General features: G+C 32.7%; 3 protein-coding genes across 3 annotated transcripts; all 3 read left to right on the forward strand.

The window, feature by feature from the left end:
* Positions 1–3,680: 3,680 nt before the first annotated feature.
* LOC143546125 (U11/U12 small nuclear ribonucleoprotein 65 kDa protein-like) lies at positions 3,681–7,867 on the forward strand. The gene is made up of 12 exons (XM_077037856.1): positions 3,681–3,827; positions 4,365–4,587; positions 4,696–4,767; positions 4,856–5,083; positions 5,719–5,800; positions 5,875–6,054; positions 6,427–6,582; positions 6,660–6,833; positions 6,918–7,005; positions 7,109–7,167; positions 7,525–7,590; positions 7,690–7,867. Exons 2-12 carry the CDS (start codon positions 4,373–4,375, stop codon positions 7,777–7,779), a joined length of 1,410 nt encoding a protein of 469 aa, XP_076893971.1. The 5' UTR covers positions 3,681–3,827; positions 4,365–4,372; the 3' UTR covers positions 7,780–7,867.
* A 1,135-nt stretch (positions 7,868–9,002) lies between these two features.
* On the forward strand, positions 9,003–10,893 carry LOC143546150 (thioredoxin-like 1-1, chloroplastic). The gene is made up of 4 exons (XM_077037873.1): positions 9,003–9,417; positions 9,930–10,106; positions 10,200–10,364; positions 10,442–10,893. The coding sequence occupies exons 1-4, from the start codon at positions 9,175–9,177 to the stop codon at positions 10,730–10,732; spliced, it is 876 nt and encodes a 291-aa protein (XP_076893988.1). The 5' UTR covers positions 9,003–9,174; the 3' UTR covers positions 10,733–10,893.
* Positions 10,894–17,421: 6,528 nt separating this feature from the next.
* LOC143546118 (small ribosomal subunit protein uS7-like) lies at positions 17,422–20,056 on the forward strand. Its single transcript, XM_077037849.1, has 3 exons — positions 17,422–17,569; positions 18,400–18,671; positions 19,903–20,056. The coding sequence occupies exons 1-3, from the start codon at positions 17,483–17,485 to the stop codon at positions 20,054–20,056; spliced, it is 513 nt and encodes a 170-aa protein (XP_076893964.1). The 5' UTR covers positions 17,422–17,482.
* The last annotated feature ends 244 nt before the right edge of the window (positions 20,057–20,300 follow it).

Below are 20,300 nucleotides of genomic sequence, written 5' to 3' on the forward strand. Positions count from 1 at the left end.
AGTAACGATTCGGTTTCAACTTTCAATGGTTGAGTTTGGTTTTGGACGACAAAAAAATCAGTATTAATGGTTGGACTCACAAGTTTAACTTAAAAACCATCAAAACCGACACTGAACACCCCTACGTAACATATTAATTTATTTTAAATCAAAAAAATTATAACAATATCATATTCAAATTAAAGAGAATAAAATGCTCATTTTTATGGTGTAATTTTTTTATAAAAATATTAACATTTGAAAAGGCTATAGTCGTTAAAAAACATGGGTGGGAAGTTAGTTTACAACTTATATTAAAAACATAATATGGTTAAAGATGAGGGACCAAACTTGTAAGTTGAATAGATTATGTTTACAAGACAAGTTTACCCTTACAAACACATGTACCTCATGCTTTAAGTGTTGTAAATTACTTAAAAATGGATGTCTTAATTTGCCCTTGTTTAATGTATTATATATAGTATAGATAATGCATCCTACTTGAAGTTACAATATATAGGAAAAGTGCATATGTGAAACTTTTTAAATGTCAATATGAAATCATAATTCAGTTGACACTAGTTTCAACTTCCAAAGTATCAAATTAAAGGTTTTAAGTTAGGTGTTATGATACCGCGTTTTCTGTGGCATCTATATATAACGTGTGAAGCTGCATACGCTATTTGGGAGTATCAAACATGTAATAAGTCAAAGGGTTATTAACGACCAAGTTCATCTAATCTAAAAAATAGTCAAGTCTTCATCATGATCTTGCTTCTTGCAACATGGTTATGCTTAACTAATTGTGGAAGTTTTTACATAATGTGGCATAAATATCATTAAAGAGGAAGTACCAAAAGGGGGTAACTTGATAAACGAGATAAAATTGAGGGGTTAGATATGTAAATGAAGAAAATGAGGTAATAATTGCTTGTGAGAAGAAGTTTGCTTTCAAGTGAAATCAAAGATTCCGTGTGGTTTCATGCTTCCCGGAAGAGCATCTCAGGCGGATCATTTCCATTTTATTTTTTGTTAGAATATTAAAAAAAACATAATTATTAGATTAAAATCGTGTCAATTTTATTCTTTTCTTCAAATGAATTCAACAATCCTGGATTAATGCATTGAAACATGGGCTTTGGAAAATGTGAATTTTATTATACTAAATTAAATATTGGGATTTTGTAATAAGTTTGTTTTTTTATATCAAAAAACCAATTTTTTTATTCACCTTTCACCATGTCTCAAAGTAAAATTAAAACTAATAATTATTTAATTATAAAACATATTTTTTATCACCAGACCAAGCTACGAGTTTGTTAAAAGTAAGTTGACATGACGATAGAGTAAATATTTAATAGGTTTAATTATAAAACCACAAAGTTATTAAAATCTAGAAAAGTAATACCAACTAATCAATATTTTAATTATATTGATTTTTCTACTTATAAGATTGGTATGTAAAATAAAAAAAAAACAAAAATTAATGTAGCTTCCAAAGTTATATATACATCCCTGATTACACATATTTTTTTTCATGGAATAATAAGATATAAAAAGAAAAAAAATAAAGAAATTAAGATATTGTTTAATATAACTTTGTTTCAAAATTTTCTCGTATCTTTTACATTTTCTCATGGTCTCGTATCTCCCCAGCTCTCTACAGTTGATCCATATTTAAATTAACTTGAAGGAAATAATGGGGTAGATCATTTAAATGGCAATTTTGATCGTAAGTTACGTGATCCTTTGACTAAGTTTTCTAAAAATATAGACTCTGAACCATTAAAATAGTACATGTCTCTCAATAGAAGGAGAAAAATCAAATTCGAACTACATGACACAAGCAAACAAAAATCTAGCATGGTCCTAAACGATATTTGATGATTGTTATCATATGACTAGAAGTAAAAGTTCATTTCATGTCAAGATGTGACCAAGCCACTCACACATTAACACATGATTTCATTGGCGAAGCTTCGTTATCAAACCACCCCCTCCACACACGCACACAAGCATAACCACTGTATGATTATGCATAATACAAAGTTCGTTAATTATGTCATCACGTAAACCTTAGCCAGTGAAATGTTGACACGTATTAATGTGGGTGTGGGTTTCAGAGTTTTCAAAATCACTTTTTCCCTTTGAACTAACTATACAACTTTAATAAATACGTGTTTCACTATTCGAAAAATTAAGATCATCGGTGGCTAGTATAGATGGGTATTTATAGAGTATTTTCGACGAAATGAAAATATGCTTAGACAACATTCAAAATTAGGATCAACGTACCTTTAGGTTTCGTACTTTTCAAAATCACTTTTCAAAATTAGTATCAACATTCAAAAATAGTATCATCATGCATCCACTACCAACTAGTTTAAGTTTTAACGGAGAGCTTGAGAAAAGTAGACGTACAAAAATACAAAATATGATGGCATATACATCTAAATCAGGTAAATAAGAATGTGAGATTATTTAAGTTTTTAGGAAAAATTGTATTTAATTATAAATTAGTATATTTAATTGGAGATGTCTTTAATTCTTTATAATATTATCTTTACCCCGTCACCAAAATCATGTATGCATCCAATGACTTGGTATTCAAAATCTATAGTATCATCATCAAGTCTTTAGGTTTCACAGTATTTTTAGGAAATACTCAATGCAGAAACGGGGAGTTTAAACGTTGAAAAATTATTTTGGTTAAAACCTTTGTTCTTAAAAGATTAATTTGATGGTTGCGATTGATTAAAATATATAACATTTCGTTGATGCTCTAGTAGGGATGTTCATATCAAACCAGACTCCAACAAAATTTGAGTTCGAGGTTTTGGATCTTGAACCGACCCGGCCCGAATACTCCAAGCATGAATTATACTTTTAATATAAAAGACTTAATAGTTTGGGTTTCAAACTTTTCAAAAAAGGGGCTTCAGAAATCTCTCCTCTGAGAAAAAAAAGTGTGCTTAACGGTTACTTTCCAACTGGGCTTCAAATTTTAATAGGCCCATTACAGAATGACCAAGTTGGGTCCACCTTAAATGGGAATAGGCAAATATGAGTTTTGGACTTTTGGGCCAGTATTTGGGCATGCCAACCCAATTTTTAACCCGGCCCTGTTAAAAAAACGATTTGAACCCGGCCCAACCTTCACTTCTTAACCAATTGGTCATCTCGTTACGTGAAACCGGTTTGCACCCGACCTGACTCGGTAAAACATGCCAAAAAACTGGGTTTTTGTCCAAACTGGTTTTAACCCGCTTTCGATAGTAAAGGTGCACAAACCGGTTTAAAACTCAAACCGGTATAGGTTGAAACCGATTCGGTTTGGTCAACAAAGTCAAAACTGGTTTATGATGGGGTTCAGTTCAGGTTGATACCGGTTTCTTGACCAGGTTTCGGTTCGAGTTTTGATCATATCGATTCTGACCAAGTTTTGCTTGATTTTGGCCAGTTTAGGTTCAGTTAACCGGTTTGAAACTGGTTTTGATGAAGAAAATTACAAGCTGGTTCCAAACCTGAGATTTCAATAAGTTTCAAACCATGTTTATTTGTCCACCTCTATTCAATAGCACCGAACAGCCTATTTATTCCAACCCAGTTTTGGCCAATAGTTGACCCACCCGAAACTGTTTCAAACTCGAACCCGTTTGGGATAAAAATCATAAAACCCGTTTTGTAAAATGTCTATTTCTCCTACATTCTAATTTCTGCAATTGGAGCAGAGTATTTTATCAAACAGAAACCGAAGCTTGCATCATTTGGCTCTATATTTGTTTCATTAGAATGGAATAACGACGATAAGTACAAGAAGATCTAGTTATCGTTTTCGCTTGTTACAGGTACGCCTCAAATTGGGTTCAATCACTTGTCACTCGTGGTTATTATAACCAATTTGGTGTGGGTATGTGTTTCTGTGTTATGTATATTGTATGATTATTGGTTAAAGTTAAGAGATTTACTCCTTATTTTTCATGATTATTAGTTAGGGGTTTTGTTAAAACTTGTGCACACCAGGTGTTCGACGTATTGCTTCAAAGATTGTTGGTTTTTTTATTTTGATGTTATTGTTAGAGCTGTGCATATTATTATGAAATTGGTCCTTTTTGTTGCAAAGTTGTGTGCTTTAAGGGTATAATTTGGTTCTGTATGTGAATTATTAGTTGTATTACATTTGAAAACATGAACAACCGTTTTAACTAGATTCTAACGCCTTTGAAGCGTAGTTGTCGAACCGTATTGAACGATCGTTGTAGCTACTTGTGCCATATCTAACTGGATTGTAACATATTTGAGTGTGAAAGGAAACTTAACACTTGCTAATACATCCATTTGAATGCCAACCCATATTGAATGATCTTTGTAGGTAATAACTTCAGATTCTCTGATGGCCAATATTCCACCTTTTCAACCACCCAGTTATCCTCAAGGGATGCATAATTATGCACATCAGAATGCGGGTGAAGTTTCACAAAGGCCTCCGGAAAAAGAAGCGTTTACACTTTTGATCCGTCGTCTTCCTGAAGCTATACCTCATGATACATTGTCTAGACTATTATCACATTATGGTGCTTCGTGTGTTCGTCCTTGCACTACTGGCAAGTATGATTTATAAGTTTTTTTAAACATCTTTGACCCGTTAGAAATAAACATAACCCTAAAATCTATTTTTCTATTTTAATCACATTGGTATAAGTTTTATTATTGCAGGATGAGGAACTGTGCGTTTGTTGATTTTAGTAATGAAGGTTTGGCAACTCAAGCACAACGCCAGTTAAACGGGTAATAAAGAACATTTATTATACGTTTATATAATTATACGTGTATCTTATGATTTTTTAAACTGCTATTTTCTTGATATGTTGTTCAGGTTAAGGTTTCTTGGTAAAGTTTTGTCCGTTGAGAGAGCTAATAAACCATCGAATGACACTAGATCTCAACAGAATAATCCTGTGGCTGGGAATGATGCCACATCAGCAAAAGATGATGATACTGCAGCCACAGATTCGAAGAAAGAGTCCATGATGAAATCTTTACCGACACTTGAACCTATTGCTGAAAAACTTGGAGTTGAGTACCCGTTTCCACCTCACCTTGAGTAAGTTGTATCGCCACTCTTGTTTATCTTTTATGCAAAAATAAAATTTAAAACTAAAATAGATTCATACATGCTCTTTAGGCCAGCAAACAAAGTGAACATTCAGTGAACAGTTCGACAGGAACTTTGTTTGTTTAATAAGTGAACGGACATGAACAAGTTTCTTTGTTCATTTAGTTAAATGAACGAACATGAACACACGTGTCCCTCGTTCAGTTATGTTTGTGAACGCTCATTTATGTTCAATTTCAATGATATTCGTTTGTTTATGTTTAATTATATTTGTTTGTTTACGTGTGTTTAAGTTCGTTCACATATATTCAGTTAAACTTCAAAGACCCACTATGCCCGACAGGATCAATGTTCACATTTAATTTCTTATATTTATTATTCACTGTGAGTTATGTTCATTTGTTTGTGTTCGTTACCTTTCTTTATAATATTACCAAACTAGCACAAACACGAATACGCTTGTTTTCATAACGAATGAACATGAACAAGAAAATCACGTTTGGTTAATTGTTCGCCTTTGATCATTTGTTCGATTAAAGATAAATAAACAAACACGAACATGTCCCGCTTATGTTCGTTCGATTCATTTGCAAGGCTAATGCTCTAATCTTGACCAACTGTAGATATGCATACCCTCCACCAGACGGAAATATCTTGACCAACATTTTAAATGCTCTTATTGCGGTTCCCCGCTTCTATACACAGGTAGTTATTTATTAATGTGGATCAAGTAAAGTTCTCACTTATGTTATTATAAATAACTTAATTGTTTATGGTAGGTGTTGCACTTAATGAATAAAATGAATATTCCAGCTCCATTTCGTGCAGCATTGCCAACCCCACCTCTGCCGCCTTCAGCACCTGCACCACCACAACCGCCACCACCGCCGCCTGTAGATTCAAACTCCAGTTTGGCTCATCTTTCGAGTGGTGAATCTGAGTTGGAGTCTTCTGATGAGGTAAAATGAAATGACCTATTTACCCTTTGTTTAATCTGAGTTGAGAGACTTGCACTCTTGTTTTAGAAAGAAGGGAAAAAAAAACAAAACAAACAACATTAAGAAAACCTTAAATTTGTGTTTTTTTTTTTTTTGTAAAATTTTCTCCATAATTTGAGGTAAATTATTATCTAACACAAACCCTTCCAATAGCTTTGTTATAAGTGAGATTTTACTAGGTATGGCTGTTATTTTTATCTAGACAAACCGACACTCGCAGCACACCCAAACACTTTTTTCCACTACCTTTTTTTATTACAACTAGTTATCTAATTACAATTATTAAGCATCACATTCAAAATTAAGCTTCCCAAACCCTTTGATGTTTTATAGGAAAATGCCGGTTCTCAGCGCAAGCGTATCAAACGGGAAGCTATTGTGGGCCCTGCTATCGACAAGGATGTGGCTCATGAAGCTGTTGGATTAAAACCTGCCACCTTAATTCCCAAGGAGATCCCCTTGATAAAGAAGAAGAACCCTGTCTTGCAGGTGGTTATTAGTTTATTATTACAAACTATTTTCTTCCATAAGTTTGTATATTTTTACTTTTATATTATTGCTTGCAGATTAAAATCACTCCTAAACAAACTCAACCTGAGAAAGTAGACGATGACGTGGCAGAAGAAATAGACGAAACGGAAAATAATAATAATTTAAATACTAAACCATTTGCCACTGTTGAAGAACTGGAACATGGGAAATTGCCTCCAGAAGAAATATTATCTCTTCCTATGTTTAAGGTAACCACCATCTAACGTTTAATGAATAAGCAACATATTAACATTATAGCCGATTTTTGTAGCGGTTTTATTTACTTGTTTCAGAATTATAATGCTGGAAATCCCGCGGCTGTGTTGTACATAAAGAATCTTGCAAAAGATGTGGTTGCGGATGACTTTTATTACGTATTTGGTAAACCAAAATTCATAATATTTTTTTCAAAAGAAATCAGTGACTGAAGAAAATATGAATTCAATGAGTGTGACATTTTAGGTTTTATCTTATGATGTTGCAGGCACATTCTTTGGAAGCATTGAAACAGCTAAACTGAATCTTTCTGTGAAGTTAATGCAGGTAGCATGTCCTGATTAAGCTTGTATATTTAGCTGCCACGTAAGCAGAAACTGAACATGTTAAAAGAACTGAAATAAGTTTATTTACGAATTTGAAAATGATATTTTTTGTAAAACATATGTTTGAAATAAAGTTAGTGATTGAATGTCAAATCAAATGCCCACTATGATACACCATTATAGTAAAATGACAAACAATACGTTATATGTCATGTCAACAAGTTTTGAAATTCAACAATAATTTGACACTATATTGGCAAAGTCTATGATTGCCGGGCATAAAATGACCAAAATGCCCCTCATGTGATCTGATATCCGATCATTTGTTCGTTTATTTCGACTTGCTTTTTGATTTCAGGAAGGAAGAATGAGGGGTCAAGCTTTTGTGACATTCCCATCGATTGAAAATGCTCATCATGCTCTGGTATTCTTATTGCCATTATAAATATTGTCTTAACTCTTAATATTAGTAAAAAGTATTGTCATTTGTTATTAATATTATTATAAACTTAAACTCATGCAGAATGTGGTTAATGGATTTGTATTTAAAGGGAAGCCCATGATCATTCAGTTTGGGCGGAATCCATCTGCTAGCAAAACGAGTGAAAAATAGCTTTACAGAATCGAATCGGGTCGGGTCGGGTCTTATTATATGTGATGTAAAACTGATTTTGACATGAACACATGGATACTATGAAAAAGCAGTTAAGGTAGGAAACGTGGGTGGCAATAACTTGTGGTGTCCTGTTGATACGAGTTTTATCCAAATGTTATCCGCTTGTTTTTCTACTCATGTATGGGTAATATTTTGGTTTTACATTATCCATCTTTAACATTTGTGGAGCCACGTGGGTGATAAAGGGCATGGTCACGTGCTTCTCCATCGACCATATAGGATCTTATCCGTTTATTTATTGTGGTCTTGGGTCTCTTTTCTATCTGTGTACATTTTGGTCCCTTGGATTTTATGGGGCGTTCCTTTTCTAGTTTGATGTTTTAAGATTTATTTCTGGTACCATGGTTCTAGATTTCAAGGTAAACATTTAAAAAGACCTCATTATGTAAAAGTACAAGTAGCCTTCAAATGGTTACATACATAAAATACCTCATTTGTTTCACTTGATTTAACTACCCGCATCAAATTAAAAAACTCTAAAGCTGTTTCAATTTTCAAATTCTTACAATGGGCGGATATAAGTGAAGTATGTATATATTTACATTATGAGTTATTGACTTTTCTTTTATTTTGTGAAACAAGTCAACCACTTCTGTAATCTTACCTTCTTTACACAACCCTGATATTACGTTACTTTAAGTGTCAACCGTTGGTTCACGCTCGTATTCCACCATTCTATCCAAAAGATTAGCTAAAGTTAGGCATTCTAAACCTTTCATCAAGACACCAAATGTTTGCATTTCCTGTTGACCAATGCTTTAATAAGTTAAAACACATGATTCACTAAATTCACTACACTTGTTTATTATTGGTTAGTAAGATACTGATAGGGCTTCATGTAAATAATGGATTCTTATTGTCATAAAGAAACTGTACACTTAACCAAAATTTATATCAAATGCTGTTGTCTTACAATGGTTAATTGAATGGGTATTGGGGGCTAGAATAGAATCTCATGCAAAGACAATGGGTGTAAAGTGTAACGACAGAAGACAAATCCTGCTGTCATGAAGAGGTAGTACCACATTATCCACCGTTGGATGATGTTATCCAATAGCGTATGACTAGGAAAAGCAGATTCCAGATAAAAGCGATATTAAAATAATAATAATAGTAATAATAATAATAATAATAATAATAATAATAATAATAATAATAATTGATCAACACCACCACCACCACCAACTTCTTCTTCAATAATCTCATTTTTCCCTCTTTACAATCAATCAAAAACAAGACCTAATCCCAATTTTTGCCTTTTGACTCCCAAAACCCTAATTCCAATCTTCATCTTTCATTTCAAAAAACCCAAATCAAATTCGATTAATAATCATGGCGAAGATCATAAGCAACGATTGTAAGCTTTCAGACCGTAATAATTATGGTGCGTTTGCTAGCAATAAATCGGAGAATTTGTCTCCTGTGATGATGATTAAGATGCCGAATTCTTCAAATTTGGGGTCCAATTTGACCGTCCGATCATCTGCCGACGGTGATTTCTTTGGTCGGCGTTTGACTTTAGGCGGTCAAGAATCAAGGGTTTCTACCCAATTAGCTGCTGCTTCTGGTGCAAAGGTTTGATTTTTTATTTTAAAGTTTGTATTATTAATTCTTTTGTTTATTTAATTTTAGTTTTCAAATTTAATTTTGGATTTTTGATTTTTTTTTCAAGTTACCTTTTTTTTCTTTATTTAGATTTGAAATTCAATTTTAGGTTTTGATTTCTTGATTTTTTTTATTTATATGAAATGATTTAATAAAAAGTAATAAATTATATGTAATTGCTGTTTCACCATGTTCAAAAATCTCAATAAAGGAATAGGCTTTAATGGTTTTTCTTAATAATATTGATGTTGTTTTGATACAATTTGCTGTATTTCTTGTGGGTGTGAGAATATGAATCTTGATTATTATTATTATTATTATTATTATTATTATAAATCTTGCAAGAAAACAGTTTGATTTTGATGGTTTAGAATTCGATTTATCGTTATCACCTTCTCGATTTTGTGATTCTGTTCTTTCAATTATAGATGATTATTAAACATTTAAACCTAATTCAAGATTTTAAAATTGCGATTAAACAGATGAGTATTGGCATTGGGAAATCTTTAAGATGGTGGGATAAAGGTATCCAACCAAACATGAAGGAAATAACCGGTGCAGAAGATCTTGTTGAATCGCTTTTAAATGCTGGTGATAAATTAGTCGTTGTGGATTTCTTTTCGCCCGGTTGTGGAGGTTGCAAAGCTCTTCACCCTAAGGTACATCCCAAATTCGCGTATTTTCCCTCAAATAGTTTAGTATTTTATACGACAAACAAATTTCATTTTTTATAATAACAAATCGTTTTGCAGTTATGTCAGTTAGCAGAAATGAATCCGGACGTGCAATTTCTGCAAGTGAACTATGAAGAGCACAAATCTATGTGTTATAGCCTCAATGTTCATGTCCTTCCGTTCTTTCGATTTTATAGAGGGGCCGAGGGTCGTGTTTGTAGCTTTAGCTGTACCAATGCTACGGTTCGTCACCATATAACCTTGTTTTATATTTTATTTTGTGATTGCGTGTAAATAACATAATTGTTCGTTTTATGCAGATCAAGAAATTTAAAGACGCATTAGCAAAATACAAGCTGGATCGATGCAGTTTAGGGCCTACAAAAGGTTTGGAGGAGAAAGAATTGGTGGCACTCGGAGCCAACCGGGATCTTTCTTTTGTGTATGATCCGAAACCCGAGTGCCCGGAAAAGGAGGCTGTGCCGCCAGTACCAGCGGTTGCAGCATCGAGTTCATTATCAGGACCGAGTCTGCCTCTTCCTCGTGTGGCATCGACATTGGAAATGAAAGAAGATAATAAAGATAAGACATTGGTTTCTTCTGGGAGATGATGTGTGTTTAAGGTTATCCAAATGGTTGTAGGTTTGATGGTAGTGTGTTTGTACGGGGTACCTTTGTACTATGTTTTTGTTGTGTAAATAGTACAAAAGTTGAGCTGCTGCATCTGTTTGGGAGTTTTAGAAGCCTATATTTGTGTCTAATATATGTATATGAAAGAATGTAAGTATATAACTTTGTTTCATTTATAAACAAAGTTTGGTTGAAGTTATGAGTTAGTGCCTAGTTACATTTACAAGTTCATGTGCCCTAATTTGCTGTCAGTTTGTGACTTGTTTATTTGGTTCACATGCGGCACGTTTATTTATAAACGGATCGGATGTTTTGAATGGCAGAAATTTGTTGTGAATGAATATGTACAATGGATGGCAGTAGCGGAGCCAGAAATTTTAATATGTGGGTGCCACAAAAGGATAACTTAGAATGAGTCAAATCAAACTAAAATATGTCAAACCAAAATGGGTTGGTTAAAAATTTACATCAAATAAACTACATATAGAAATTTAAGCAACGAATTTCATTGAAAATAATAAACAAAGTACATATATTACAATTGACCTTTACGTGATCTCATTTTTGAAAACGCACAATTACAACTTTATTCATAACACTAGCAAAAACGCACAATTACAACTTTATTCATAACACTTGCAAGTGCTTCTTTTTCAAAACTACAAATTACATAAGTGTTCAAAAAATATTCACCGATTTGATTGTTCTTTTTCGAAACAAAATTAAACTTGGGCTTGAAAAGTTAGGCTCAAAAAGTTGAGCTTGGGTCACTAAAAAATTATGGATGGGACACTAGTGTGTTTGAGTTTAATATATAATGAGTTTATAAAGAAAACTATAGATTTGAGTGGGTGCCTACGCTTCTTCTAATCCAACGCTGGATCCGCCCATTGGATGGTAATATACAGGACTATGAAGACTATGAATCGTGTCGAGTTGAAATGTTCCGTCTGTACAATGTACCCTACCGTATTTTTATTCGTCAAGAACATCATCCCTAACCAACACGCAATTAGAATCGTGTACCCCGAAAATGATTCGTTTAACCCATTTTCCTAAGCATGTCAAATGAGTTGGTCAGATAATCAAGTTGTAAATGTATTAATCAGGTTGTTGGGATGTAAAAAAATGGGTTAAACGGATCATTAACTACCCATATTTTTATTCGTCAATAACATCAACCCTAACCAACAAATAATTAGAATCGTGTAACCCAAAAATGATTCGCTTAACCCATTTTCCTAAGCATGTCAAATGAGTTGGTCGGATAATCAAGTTGTAAACGTATTAATCAGATTGTTAGGATGTAAAAAAATGGGTTAAATGGATCATAAACACGTATGTGGGATGTAGAACAATGGGTTAGACAGACCATAAACATTAAACATGCATGTGGGTCAATCTGTTTAACTACACGGAGTAAACAGGGTAACTCAGACATGACCATTTTTTCAAAAAACAATATTGTGCTACATGTCGTGTCATGTCGTGTCGTGTCTGAAATTTTAGTCCCTATTGATATCACCATTAAGAGCCTAGCATGAGAAGCAGAAAGAAGGATGTAGCCAAAGACAACTTGCCGACGAGTAGTCCGATCCATGCATATTGGCTATGGCCTATGGACGGTTGTCGGCGGCAAGTCATCCTTGGCTACACCACCTACATTTTTGCAACCACCATGTTAGGCCGTTGGTGAACCCTTTATTCTCATAAGAAGCTAATGGAGTGGAGTAAACGGTGGGGAAAGAAATGTATGATAAAGGAGAGTGAATGGGGGTATTTATAACAACATTCTTACAACATCTCATGACATGTTGTAACTAGAAAGAGAAACAGTAAGTAAAATATTAAGTGAGGTTAGAGGTTAGACTTGATAAAAACGTATCGTCCTGTGTTAAATGAGTCATGCTTGGTAATAAACATGTTAGGTGGATTGGGGTCGTTTATAGACGTTTTTTCGTGTCATTAATGTGTCGTCTTGCTTACGACGTGAACTACTTATTTTATACCCTGGCGATTGATTTAACTGATACAATTCGTTACATGAATAGTTGATATGATAAACTTAAGTCTTTAGCAAAAAAGTTTTGCCTCTTGCCATTGGGCTACAACCTAAGTGGCCATTTTTTTTTAAATCTAGATCGTCAGTATACGAACTCATTTTGTTTCAGCAAATTTTCAACTTCAAGTTTAATACTATTTTCTTATTTACTTTTATAGTTTTATCATTAATAACTTTTAACTGTGATATTAATTCAAAACCAAAAATACTTTACAGTGACGATTTAACTTGGTGTAACTTGCTAAATGAAATAATTCAGAGTTCCTGGTGATATATATTGTTACTGTTTTTATGAAACAATATATTTCTATAATTATATAGATAAAAAACAAAGGTATTTACATTCTAAATTTAGGTATCTAAAGTATTATAAACCGGTTATTTTATGATTTGCATAGTTCTAAAAATGGAAATAAAAGGAGTGGCGAATGGATGAATTTAGCAAAACTTAAGACCACCTGTAGTGGCAACGTTGCCACCAACGTTGAGGACGAAAACGCGGGGGTACCCCGCCCCCCCTGCGTTATATGAAGTTGATTTTTGGCTGCGTTGTATACAAAACGCGGGGGTAGGCACACAAATCAAAAAAATTGCCGTTGGGTGGGTGGGTGGGTCTTGGAGCCGGTTTATGTTATTGTTATGGTGGTGGTGGGTGAGTTACAGATTGGAGAAGAAGGAGAAGCATAAAAATGGTAGTGGTGGTGGGTGGTAACGGGATCGCCGGTTAAATGCCAGTCGCCGGAGTTAGGTGGCCGGCGAATTGAAGAAGATAAGATGAGGAGTGGTGTATTATATATTTTTATTTAAATTTATAACCCACACAATTTTGTTATTGTAATTTTAAACTCACAATATATTTTTTATTGCAATTTTAACCCCACACCATTTATAGGTAAATAAGTTTCAAATATTCATCGTAAAAAAATAATAATATATCAAATATTCATCGTAAAAATAATAATAATATTAGATTACTACATCCGTTTAATGTATTTTTTAATTTTAATGTAGTTTTTTAATTATATATTTAATTATTTAAATGAATTATTATTTAAAAAAAACAAATAAAATTAATAATGACTGGGCGCCACGTGGCGCATAACCCCTGGTAGTGGAGAGTTATGACTACAGCCTATTTTTGTACAAAACCATAACTCTGACTGGGCGCCACGTGACGCATAACCCCTGATAGTGGAGCTTTATGACTACACATGGTCTAAGCTAGCGGATAAGTTGTAGTTGCGGAGGAATACTTGAAACATGTGCCTATCCATCACTAGGGATTCTCATATCAAATACCACGTCATGGTCGTTTCTTTGCATGCTACTTTACATCATACATATACATGTATACATTTTGTTAACAAAGATTTTTCTTTTTAAATATTACATAGTTTAAAAAAATGAGAGGGGGAGCAATACCACTCTGACCAAGAAACCTTATAAAACTTAGATCTATTACTAATGCAATAACAAAGAAGCATAACATCATATGTCGTTTTTAAAGCAAAACGAGACTCATGAAAAGTAACAAATTCTAAGCTCTAAATTAAACAAAATGAAGCATAATCAATGGCAACTTTAGTATATTTATATGTTTATATAGAAATTATGTTTGTGACTCTTCTATGAAATTTTTAGAACTATTTAATTAGTATTTACTTTAATAAAAATAATCCATCAGCCTAAAGTTAACCAAACCATACAACCTTTTCAATGAAATTACAAATTTTTAATGTATCACATCTCGTTTATCTCTACCACACTCTAAACACTTATTTATTAATTTTTTCTTATAAATTCACAGTACTTATAAAGAATGATGAATAATGAATCTCTATATTTAAAAGCTAATTGTTCTAAAGCTCTAAATTATAGAGACGGAGATCTTGATGGAGAAGGAAATTATAGAAAAACTATAAAGTTTAGGTATAAAGATAAAGATAGAGAAGAAATAGATACTTGACTGAAATAGTTATACATGAGGTCAGCCAAATCTCATGTGATATAAGTATAAGAATAAGAAATATATATAAACTTAAACCATCATGATTATGAAAAAAATAATCAAATATAAAAAGTTGAGGGTAGCTATTAAACCCAACGCTTTTTTGTGTTGTTTTTGTTATAGCCTAATGGCCCTAATTGTAATGTAACAAAATAACATTACCCACATGTGATATTTTATCACCAAACGAAAGGAGGGATCAACGCATATTACTACAAGTTTCAAGAACACATCAACAAATTAAAATATCCCTTATATCCAGCATTTTAAAACCTTTTTCTATTCTAACAAATCACAAAGTCTTAAACAAGATAATTATTAATTATAATACTATATAAAACTTAAATAAAGGCATAAGTATAGGGCTACACATCCTTCAACCAACTAATTACTTTCTTGAATGGCCAAACTACGCCACTACGGCATCACGTTGTCTATTCTGAGACTTGAATCTTCATCATTTATAAGAGATTCGCATTAACAAACATCTAGATACAGTTGGGGTACAGGCCCTTAGACTAACTAATTAGTTGTTACATTTTTGTCGTTGGATGCTTTAAAGTACTAACAATAAAGTGGTTGAAGCGAAGTTAGAAACATTCATCCTAACTTAAAGTTAGAAAAGCTTTGATTTTATAACTGCACTTGTATTAAAGAATTTTTCACCCGAGGTAATAATTTAAACATTATATTAATCATTTTGTTTGACATTTGATTTTGTGGATGGTTTGACATTTCACATGAGTTATTTGGGTTGTAAGCCCTATGCAAGTAGGAAGCACTTACCCTAGATTTGTGGACGAGTCAAGATAAGAAGTTGTGAACTGTGAAGCCCCAACTATGTTGCGACTTGCGATATGATCATGGGTCGTCTAATGCTGAGAAAGTTGTCGTCTAGAAGGTACAATAGTAGTTATGGGTTGACACAAACCATGGCTCGTACATAGTAGCAGGTCTAATAAATATCACTATCATCGGAAAGATGAGGAGTGTCATTCAATAATACCCCCCCCCCCCCCCCCCCCCCCTCAATGATAATGATTATGAACTCATGTGATAATAATATTATCAATGTATACAAAGGCAATCGATAAAATCATCTAAATAGTTGTTGGTTGACTTGTGTAATTAATGTTACATTCAGAAATCTTTGGCAACAACTCCCACTTTATGTCGCCCAACAAAATCATCAAGGTCTCTCTTGATCCTATAAGCCCACTTACACCAGCAATATTATGCTAAGAAAAAATAAGCACCAATAATTAAGTAGAGTTAAAGCTAGAACATCAATCTCATTGCATCCAGCATTACCCAACCGTAGTAACACCCTTAAACTATATAATATAAGACTTTAATAATCCTAATTTTATACAGTTGGCCGACAACAATCTCAACTTAGAAAATAGTTGTCACTAGGTCCCAACTTTCACACTATTTGTTTTCACTAGACCTCCGTCAAAAAAACTTAACGACGAAATGAAAATACGAATCGATTGATGTAAAACTTAACTTGAAAAGGTACTCCAAACAACTTGATTTTTGTTAATTAAAAGTTTAAACAACGGAACTGAAGCATTATTTAGTCGCTTGGACCACCATTTTCAGGTAAGTTTTACATCAATCAATTCGTATCCGCATTTCGATCAAAAACCCTTAAATATCAGTTTGAATTTGGAAAAAACTTAATGTTGCTAAGGTTTTTTTAACAAGGATCTAATGAAAATAAATGGTATGGAAGTTGAGACAGGTGACAATTATTTTCTAAGTCGAGATTATTAAAAATCCAATTTGCCTTCATTATAATACATACATCATGTGGGTTTGGATCAAATACAAATGAAATTAACGTGTTAAACGTGAGAATAAAGTAGAGTAATTATATATTCAAGTAGAATTTTATGTAATTACTGTATGATTTAATTACATAATTACCCTACTTGTATATATAATTACTTTACTTGATTCTCACGTTTAGACGTTTAACACGTTAATTTCATTTGTACGTTAACCTTCCCTTACATCAATGTACTAATATAACAAGTAAGAATAATTAGATGTCTTTAAAAATAACCGTAGAAACACCCTTAACTATATAATAATACAAAAACAAAAACATACTATTATCAAATCCACTTAGCCACCATACCTCTGGTATGGTGGTCAAGGAGTTTTCTCCTACTACAAACGTATCTATATTGATACCCTAAAGTGTCAAAAAATGGGACACATGATTTAACCTTGGGTAATAGTGATTGACTGATTGGTGAGTCAAAGGCTTACCGTGAACTGAAGGCGTGAATCCAACCAAACTCCTGTTAGAAAAATAAATACACACTAATAAAATCATCTTAAACCCAATTCTTTTAGTAAGTTGGATTAAAGAAATTCATAATAAGTCCAGGAAATATGTTTTAAGTGTAGAAGGTCCACACCATGTAGGCGTTATAAACCATAATTAGGGTTTTGTCATTTCATCTGAAGATCTACTACAATTCTACACTACACAGCCAGCAGCTCCTTCCAAACTCTAACTCAAGGTTAGCCAATAATATCATTTCCTAAGCTATAATCACACTCGTTCTGCTTATTACTTACTGTAAAACATTTTGTAAGCTATAGCATCAAACTTAATATTAATTTGTTTACTGTTGTTAGAATAGAATGGAGGTTCTTCCAGCAGTTACCGAAGACGGAAAGACTCACAGCGAAGTCTTGCTCTTCAACCGATGGACATACGACGACGTTCAGGTTCATTATTTAGCTTTATTTTAACTGCAAATGCTACTATATTATACCGTAATTTGCTGTTATTCTGTTTGATAAGTAACTTTAGTTTGAATTATTATATTATGTTATAACTAATTTGTTCCATAACTGTTGACAGTTATTTGTCATGTTCATAATGCTTTTGTTGCCTGTAGTTTGTATGCTATTTTAGACTTGTAATCGAGCCAAGCTGCTCACGAGCTACTCGAGATTGGCTCGTGAAAAGAAATTAATCGAGCTGAGCTACGAACCTGAGCTTGAGTTTAAAATTAAGCTCATTTAATAAGCTAGCTTGAGCTCCACTTAATATAGATGTATTTTAATAAGTACTGTTATATATAAACTTTTCAGAAAAATAAATAAATAAATAATGTATGTTGTTTTATATATAAACTTATAATTGAAAGTTTATTTTTAGATAGATAAATATATTTAGTATAAACATTAAACAAGTCGAGCTCAAGCTTCTAAAACCATTCACAAGCAGAAATAGAGCTTGAAATGAGTTAAGATCAAGCTCTTTTTAAGTTAAATTAGCTAAGATTGAGCTTTGTCTAGCTAGGTCTTGGCTTGTTTACACTCACAGCTCTCTCTGTCTAGCCTGTTGGATTGAAGAATTACCTGTTTTTTGGTTTTCATTAACAGATTAGTTAATTTTAGTTTTAAAGTTACATTGGTTTTGTATTTTAACCACAATTATGAATGGTTGTCATCATTGGATTTTGTTCTTTGAATTTTTATGTACTTTGAATAAAATAGAACTTTATATATTTTATTTTTGCAAAACATGTAACATATTTTTTTATGTGAAGGTTTCTGATCTTTCTGTGGAGGATTACATCACCGCAACTGCTTCAAAACACCCGATCTACATGCCTCACACAGCCGGTAGGTACCAGGCTAAGAGATTCAGGAAGGCTCAATGCCCGATTGTTGAACGTTTGACTAACTCCCTCATGATGCACGGGAGAAACAATGGTAAAAAATTGATGGCTGTTCGCATTGTTAAGCATGCTATGGAGATCATTCATCTTTTAACTGATGCAAATCCCATCCAGATCATTGTTGATGCTGTTATTAACAGGTACTGTAACGTGTTTGCTTATGCTATTCAATTAACGCATCTGCTTATGTGTTAAACCTGATTCCGGTTATTGGGCGAAGCAGAGTTGGGTCAAAATGGTTCTTTTTAGTACCACTTGAAACGAGTTATTTCTGAGAGGATGTTCTTGAAAAACTTTGATTACCGAAATTAGGTTTTTAGTTTACTTTAATGCATTAAATTTCTCATTTTTAATCTCATTGGATAACTTTAATGCATTAAATAGTTATTGATTTAGTCATCTTTTTAATATTGATCTAATTCTTATACAAAGAAAAGTTAAATATAATAAAAGTTTAAAAGTCACATATATAGAAGTAGAATAAGATATTATATGTTTCTTTTGCTAATTGGAAAAAAAAGACTTTTTTTAGTTTTAAGTTTACTAGTATGCTGTTAAAAACATATATACATTATATAAAAGGATATTTAAAAACCTATTGTATAGTATATAAGTAGTCTGCATAATTACGTTGACCAAAGAAATATATGCTTAATTATAGTTATATGCATAATACAAAAATATAAAAGTATTTTGTATTTTATGTTTATCTATAGTATATATATATTAAAAAGAAATAGTTTTCTAGGAAGAGTAAGAATAAATCTAGGCCATTGAATCTATGATCTAGTGGTTGAGATTTGTAGTTTTTAAAATACCAAATAGTTTCCTAGGATTAAAGATTTATGCTACATAGTTTTCTAACTCTAAATTTTGTGTCATTTCTACTCTTCCTACAAAATTATGTATTTTTATTTTAACCCTTTTCTATATATATTTATATATTCCGTAAATACAACTACTTATATATTATAAAATATATTTTTATTATCATTTTATATGATGTGTAAGTGTATTACAGTATTTTCGTAAATTTGAATTAGAAAAAAGTGTTTTTGTTTGATTAGTAATAGTTGCATGTATTATTGTATTTACTTGTATATTGACTTTTAATATTTTAAAGATTTTTTTTGTTTAAGGCTCAGTTTGATAAATAAAAAGTTGATTAAATCAATAAATATTTAATTTTAAAGTTACTCAATGAGATTATGTTTGAAAAACAAACAATTGATCCAAAAATAATATTGTTTATTTTTTTTCAAAACCACAGTCTTTCGTAAATAAGTTTTTCAAGAACATCTGTTTGTGATAATTAAAGTTGTATGTGTCTTAGACGATGTTAAGTTACAGTTTGGTACATATTAAATATAGTGGACCAAGAGAAGATGCTACTAGAATCGGTTCTGCTGGTGTTGTTAGGCGTCAGGCGGTGGATATTTCTCCTTTAAGGCGTGTTAATCAGGCTATCTATCTTCTTACGACTAGTGCACGTGAGAGTGCGTTTAGGAATGTGAAGAAACACTAAGTAAACCCTGGACAGATTATAGATAATCTGGGGGTTAAGTAATGTTTCCCACGAGGATGAGGTCTAGCAGAGAGTTGTTCTTCAGGGGACCTGCAAAACAGACACCGTAAGCTCGTCACTGAGAAGGGGGGGGGGGGGGTTCCTCCTTGTGACCACCCTCCGGCGTGAGAATCAGACTAGATTGCTCTGAATATAAGTGTATATTAAGAGATTGCTAGATAAGATTGAGATATCAGATGATGTC

This window comes from Bidens hawaiensis, unplaced genomic scaffold (genome assembly GCF_021521415.1).
Source record: "Bidens hawaiensis isolate Kalapana, Puna unplaced genomic scaffold, B.hawaiensis_p1.1 tig00014233_1, whole genome shotgun sequence".
In the NCBI taxonomy this organism is placed as follows: Eukaryota; Viridiplantae; Streptophyta; class Magnoliopsida; order Asterales; family Asteraceae; genus Bidens; species Bidens hawaiensis.

What these genes read in the sequence shown, in the direction of transcription:
- LOC143546125 (XM_077037856.1), top strand. Translation starts at nt 4,373, where the DNA reads ATGGCCAATATTCCACCTTTTCAACCACCCAGTTATCCTCAAGGGATG. An exon ending in CCGTTTCCACCTCACCTTGA is followed by an intron (nt 5,084 to 5,718) that starts GTAAGTTGTATC and finishes GACCAACTGTAG; the next exon opens with ATATGCATACCCTCCACCAG. An exon ending in TTCCCCGCTTCTATACACAG is followed by an intron (nt 5,801 to 5,874) that starts GTAGTTATTTAT and finishes TGTTTATGGTAG; the next exon opens with GTGTTGCACTTAATGAATAA.
- LOC143546150 (XM_077037873.1), top strand. Translation starts at nt 9,175, where the DNA reads ATGGCGAAGATCATAAGCAACGATTGTAAGCTTTCAGACCGTAATAAT. An exon ending in CTGCTGCTTCTGGTGCAAAG is followed by an intron (nt 9,418 to 9,929) that starts GTTTGATTTTTT and finishes GCGATTAAACAG; the next exon opens with ATGAGTATTGGCATTGGGAA. An exon ending in TTAGCTGTACCAATGCTACG is followed by an intron (nt 10,365 to 10,441) that starts GTTCGTCACCAT and finishes CGTTTTATGCAG; the next exon opens with ATCAAGAAATTTAAAGACGC.
- LOC143546118 (XM_077037849.1), top strand. Translation starts at nt 17,483, where the DNA reads ATGGAGGTTCTTCCAGCAGTTACCGAAGACGGAAAGACTCACAGCGAA. An exon ending in GGACATACGACGACGTTCAG is followed by an intron (nt 17,570 to 18,399) that starts GTTCATTATTTA and finishes TTTTATGTGAAG; the next exon opens with GTTTCTGATCTTTCTGTGGA. An exon ending in GTTGATGCTGTTATTAACAG is followed by an intron (nt 18,672 to 19,902) that starts GTACTGTAACGT and finishes TATTAAATATAG; the next exon opens with TGGACCAAGAGAAGATGCTA.